Below are 6,403 nucleotides of genomic sequence, written 5' to 3' on the forward strand. Positions count from 1 at the left end.
CCCTTTCTCCCGACGATCGATTTAGGTGTCGGGAGAATTCATTTTTCTTGTAGTGCATCTATCATTGAGTAATAGAAATCGGTGATAGAAGTCTATCACAGTCTATCGCTTAGCGATAGAAATCTATTACAGTCTTTCGTTGTCTATCACTGATACGGTGACATTTTGCTATACTTGAATTTTAACTATTTACCATTTAAAATAATTATCCGAATAATTAACATAACTATAAGAAGAATTATAATAATTAAAAATACACTACACAAGAGAAAAATATAGCAAATCAGACACAAACACAATGAGTACTCAATATTTGCAATTAAAGTCAACTTCACCAATTTTGTAATATCTCAATAGTGGAGTAAAACATACCTAACACATCTGATACATGATATTTAATAATAAAAGAAAAATGCAAAAATGAAAAAGAAAAAAAAAAGGCCATAAATTGGAGTGAAGAAATTAGAGAAGAAAATGGTGAATTAATCTAGTAAAGTAGGGTGTAGGCCTAAATGCTTCCTTGCTTTACCCACAAAGAGATCTCTAGATTTGATAAAAGCAGGGAAAATTCCTGACATAGTTGTGAAAGAAAATTGGGCAATTGCTTGTTTCTTCCCCAATGAAACCATGGCTGTGGGTGGAGATTGAGCCACATAACTCTCCATTTTACTCTCTTTTCCAACCATTAGCCTCTTCATGTTCTTTGCAGCTACCTTTGCCTGTCTCTTTGCTGATTCCCCTTGCTTACTTTCCTACAAATTATATTCACATCCATTAACATATGCTAATTAAATACTTCATTATCATATGCCACCCCATATACTAAACTTATTTCAAAAATACTTCTTGGATTGTCTACGTTGTCCTATTTAACGGTTGTCCAATTAAAATTTGTCATCTAACAACAATTTTTCTTAAAAATAATCGAATGGTTTAGTTCTTACTTTTTTTTAAAGAAAAAAAAATCAAAGTTGAAAAATACTTAAGTGCATCCTAAACATGCACATCTTTAGTTTGTGCAATCTTCCTAATAGTTCAAACACAAATTTTGATGTGACAAGTTTATTTTTAAATATTTTTTAATTTATATCTTCTATATTATTGGAGGTGCTAGAAAACGAGCCCAACTTGGGCAACACCAAAGAACTCATTTATTTTTAGCATTTTTCTATAGTTGAAGTGGGTTGCAAAAAAAAAAAGAGTGGAAAGTATTCAAGGATTGCTGAAAAAAAATAGACAAAAACTTGAGTGCAACCTAGAAAACATCTATGACAATTTTTTTAAAAAATGATTTTTTTTTTGCATTTTATTCTTAGTAGGTAAGAAAAAAGGAAACATATGAATTAGAGGCAGTCTAGTCTGAACCTAATAAATGTACAAAAGAAAAATAATATTTGGGTGCAATTTAAGTTATATTCATCTTTCTGCATTCTCTAATCTTCATAGAAAACAATTACAAATACTAAAAAAATAAAAGGAAAAAATGTTTGGTTACTAGATGTGCTGCACAAATATGGGCAGTCGAGAATGCAGGAAAATATTTTTCTAAAAAAGCAGAGAGTCTTACTCGAATATCAGTGATGTCTCCAATGGCAAAGATATTATGTCGGCCTTTAACTCTCAGATATCCGTCCACCATCAATCTTCCATGGCTATCCAAAGAGCTTTTCAAGATGCTTTTGTGAAGCCAAGCTGAGGCTACTGGTTTTCCAGTGCATACAAAATAGCAGTCGGCTCTGATGATCTCCCCCTTCGAGCTTCGAAAGCTCGTGATTTCATCCGACATGTTGTTTAGGTCGATTGTTTGTTCCAATTTTACATCCACCCTTTTGGATATCATCCATCTAAAAGCTTTGTTTGAGGCCTTTGGTCCGATGAATTCCAGCAACCTTGGTCCGTCATGAACTAGAGTGATCGCCTTGTCAGGAAACTCCGTGGCGATCTCTCCGGCCAGTTCGACGCCCGTCGGTCCACCTCCAATGATTAATATGGACTTGGCTCTTCTGATCTTTTCATTTTCTGCATTGGTTTTGTACCATCAAATGTTGTGATTTTGTGGAATAATCAACGTAGCTATAGCTGTGAATACTTAATTTTCAAGGATAGAAAGGTTAATTTGGATTTTGCTCCGTCTTGCCTGACGTATCTTTGGATTGATTAGAGAAAAATATTTTTCAGAAAAGTTATTTTTATTTAAACTCTTAATCGTTTAAAATATACCATTTTAAAAGCTATTCTGAAGGATTGTCAAATACTTCAATTTTCTACTAATTTTCAAAATTAAACACTTGAAAAGTTAAACCTAACACATACCTTAATAGTATTTAGGAAAAAATATTAGTGTTTGTCTAATAAAGAATTTATAGACATATATTTGAAAACAAGAGATAGAGCGAAAACATAGTTGTGTTTCACGTTTTCATATATGCATTTAGTAGCAAATTAAAAATTTATATTTTAATTTAAATAATTACTTTAAATTTATTTGATATCATATTTATAAATCATAAAACTAGTCATAGTTACACTCTAAATATTAGGTTGACATAAGTTATTATAAATTAATTTATGAACATGTGCTAAAAAGTGTTGTATAATTATTATTTTTACATAATACATGTTTTAATTAAAAAAAATCAATTGAGTTTATAATATAATATACTTTATTTCTAAACATTTTTTATCTTAATTTAATATAATTCCGCAAAAGTTCAAAATCTGAATACATTAAAAACATAAAAATATTGTTTTCAGAATGTACACCGTTTTAATCACAAAATTCGAAAATAGTTTTAAAAAACATAATACAGATTTTCTATCAAACATGTATTTGCTAAACTTAGTAAATTTGAAAGCATAAAAATAGAATTTATGTAATCAACCAAACATACCCTTATACTTATAGTTCTTAAAATTTGAATTTGATTTTAATTTAGTTATTAAATTTCAAAATCTTACAATTTTATTCTTAGATTTGAGTTTTGTTTCAATTTGGTCTCTAAAATTTAAGATTTATATTTTAAAACTTGATTCTTCGATGAATATTTATTTTCGGTCTGTATTAATGTCTATTATTTAATTTATAATATTAAGAAAAATATATATTTTATCTCATCAAAAGTTTAATGCTTTGTTTATTATTATTTTTATTTTTTAATTTTTTTTAAACATAAAATGTCATAAATATCTGAATCGACACCTATTCGAAGAATAAAATGTCACAAATATCTGAACTAATGATTAGTTGGATTAGTGTCAAATCCCATATTTGGATATTTTTTATTTTTTATTTTTATTGTTTATCAATGTTAATTAATGAAAAAAGAATGGTGAAAGTGAAAGTAGAGACAGAAAGACGAACATTTTGGAAACTAAAATACCATACCAGACTAAGTAAAAAACTTTATAAACAAAATAAAATTAATTAAAGCATCGTCTAGTAACAATTTTATTTTTAAAAATTAAACTTATGGACACCATTTCAACTTCTAAATTTCTTTCTTTGTTTTCTATTTTTTATCAATACTTAAAAAAACCAAACAAAATTTAGAAAATTAAAAAAAAATGACTTTCAAAAAGTTATTTTTGTTTTTTTTAATTTTGGCTAAGAATTCAACTATTACATTTAAGAAATATGCAAATCATTGCAAGAAATGTGGATAAAATAGACTTAATTTTTAAAAACAAAAACAAAAAATTTAAATGGTTATCAAGTGGAGCCTAAATGATTAAATAAACCATCATTAAGTTTTAAAAGGAAAAAACCATTTACATCAAATTCATACAAAATTAGTTATAAAATTCAAATTTGAAAAAAGAAAGATTCAAACTGCATGAAATTATATTTTAATGTTTTTATTTTGGTTGTTTTCAAATAATCGAAAATGAAGTAACTTATTTACAAATATAGTAAAATATCACTATCTATCTATGATAGACCACGAATCATAGATGTCTATTGCGATCTATCGTTCACTAATAAATATCTATTGTCGTCTATCATTGGTAAACATATTTTAAGTAGTTTTACCATTTAAAATAATTACTCTTTTTTGTTTTTTTTTTTTACTTCAACACGTGGAGTTAGACAATTCAAATATAAAATTGTTAGTGGATAGTATATACTTAACTTCATAAATTTCAAGGAAAAAAAAAAAAAAAAACTCTAGTGCCGAAAATTTGTTAGAATTTTATGTATTTGAACTAATAAGCTTTTAACGATATTTTTAAGTTAAAATTTCATCACTTATCTGTAAATGAATAAAATTAAAAGTTTAAAGATAAAATTGATATAAGTTGACAAATTTCGAGTCAAAATTATTTATTTTCAATATACTTATTTATTTCTTAGTAGCCAGCATGATTTTTATTTTTATTTTTATTTTTCAATTTTTTGAGTTATGTGGTCTGCGTGATTGATGGTGGTTGGTCATCACCTTCAACCTTTCTTCTCTATGGGTACAAAAAAATAAGTAATAAAAAATTGCAAAATAAAACCAAACATACAATGAAAAATGGAAAAAAAAAAAAAAAAAAAAAAAACTTGTCTCATCCAATAAAAATATGTTACGTGACAATTTTTAGAAAAAAATTGAATTATTTTTATTTTTCTACTAGATATAATAATGGAGGTATGCATTTGCACCTAATCATTGTCTATTTTGAAAATAAAAAACTTAAAACGAAACCATTAATCTATCATGTGAGATTAATAAAAAGTTTGAATCTTGTACTTTTTCTCAGAATTTCTCTGTAGTAATTTTCTTTTCTAAAATAATTTGATTAATTATTCACATGTTTTTGTAAGAGGAAAAAAAACAATAACATCGAAGTTAGAAAGAATTAATCATAAATTACAAAAATAGAAAACTAAAAACGAAATTAATTAATAAGAATTGACTTTTGAAACAAAAACTAATTATGTTTCTTAAGAAACAAAAAAGGCTTTTGAGTATGAAATTATTAGCAAGAAATGTTTGGTTTAAAGATGAAAACAAAATAAATTAAAATAAAAATGAATAGAGAGTTTGAATATACCTTCTGTGTATTGATGAAGACGTTGAGTTCTAGTTGTGGGAAGGGTAAAATCATGGTGGCCAGTGGCGACAACAAGAAAGTCAAAGACGACATGTCGTCCATCAGCAACCAAGACTTGAGATTCTGTTACATCCACAGCCGGGGAAGTTATCAAACGCCCATTAGTAAAATAATGGGAATGATCAATCAACATTCGCTCTGCAAAACAAGGCTCCACCGTTGACCTCAAACTTCCATAAGGAATCTCCAAATACTCTTTTCTGTAATAATTTCGATAAATTTAATATCATATCAACATTTTAACATAAAATAGGAATACACAAAATTTACTTACGGATCAATGAGAGTGACGTGAGCGAAAAACTGGAGGGATTTGGCAATCAGAGACCCAGCGATGCCACCACCGACCACCGCCACTCTACGTAGTCCACCGTCGCTGCCTCGGGGTGCATCCATGGAGATATAGAGAGGTTTGTAGAGAATGATTTTGAAGGAGACGACTTGAGAAAGTTGTAGTCAATGATCAATGATCAATGGGAGTTTTTATTTAAACAATAATAAGGGATTACAAGTTGGGGTATCAATTCATTTTTTTATTTTTTTCCTTCGTTGTTTCCCTTCCCATCAAATTCCTCTTAACAACGATTATTATATTTATATATATATATTTTTCTCAACCCTTATACTTGAGTACTCCTAGCTTAAATTTCTTTGGCTAAGAAATTAATGTCGCAACATTCAATAAATATGTGTCTCATAGATAATGATTTTGTTTTTTAAATTTTAAGATTAAATTGCGGAGATTCTGAAAACAATAGTTTTATATTTTAATATATTTACATTCTGAATTTTTAAATTTTAAAATATAGAATTATATATATTAAATAAAGACATAAACATTTAGAAATACAATATGTCAAGTTATGAATCCAATTTATTTTTAAATTAAATTAGGGTAATTGAAATGATAAAACTGATAGAAATATTTTCAAATATAGCAAAATATCACTATTCTATCAATATCTATCAGTGTTGTCTATCACTGATAAATAATGATATTTTGCTATATTTTTAAATTTTGGTTCATTTTTATATATTTGAAAACAACCCATTAAAATATGTATTATATAATATATTATATATTATATAATATTAGAAAACAATAATTAAACAAAAAAAAAACTGACATACAAACATGTTCATAAATAAGTTAATGTTAGTTTATAGTTAAACTAATATTTGGTGGATAATTATAACTAGTTTTATGGTTTATAAATACAATATAAGACATATTAAAAATAATTGTTTAAATTAAAATTCAAATATGAATTTACTACCGAACATATATCTCAAACCATGAACTATA

General features: G+C 26.8%; 1 protein-coding gene across 1 annotated transcript; it reads right to left on the bottom strand.

The window, feature by feature from the left end:
* Nucleotides 1-274: 274 nt before the first annotated feature.
* LOC120083800 (uncharacterized) lies at nt 275-5,674 on the bottom strand. Its single transcript, XM_039039679.2, has 4 exons — nt 5,372-5,674; nt 5,038-5,297; nt 1,568-2,019; nt 275-752 (listed from the first exon to the last, which is right to left on the bottom strand). The coding sequence occupies exons 1-4, from the start codon at nt 5,491-5,493 to the stop codon at nt 483-485; spliced, it is 1,104 nt and encodes a 367-aa protein (XP_038895607.1). The 5' UTR covers nt 5,494-5,674; the 3' UTR covers nt 275-482.
* Nucleotides 5,675-6,403: the final 729 nt, after the last annotated feature.

This window comes from Benincasa hispida, chromosome 8, assembly GCF_027475165.1.
Source record: "Benincasa hispida cultivar pf3 chromosome 8, pf3_genome.v1.1, whole genome shotgun sequence".
In the NCBI taxonomy this organism is placed as follows: domain Eukaryota; kingdom Viridiplantae; phylum Streptophyta; class Magnoliopsida; order Cucurbitales; family Cucurbitaceae; genus Benincasa; species Benincasa hispida.

Excerpts from the sequence above, each read along its gene's own strand:
- LOC120083800 (XM_039039679.2), bottom strand. The coding sequence starts at position 5,493 with ATGGATGCACCCCGAGGCAGCGACGGTGGACTACGTAGAGTGGCGGTG. Across the intron at positions 5,298-5,371 it reads CACGTCACTCTCATTGATCC|AAAAGAGTATTTGGAGATTC; the intron begins GTAAGTAAATTT and ends AAATTATTACAG. Across the intron at positions 753-1,567 it reads GAGACATCACTGATATTCGA|GAAAGTAAGCAAGGGGAATC; the intron begins GTAAGACTCTCT and ends TATAATTTGTAG.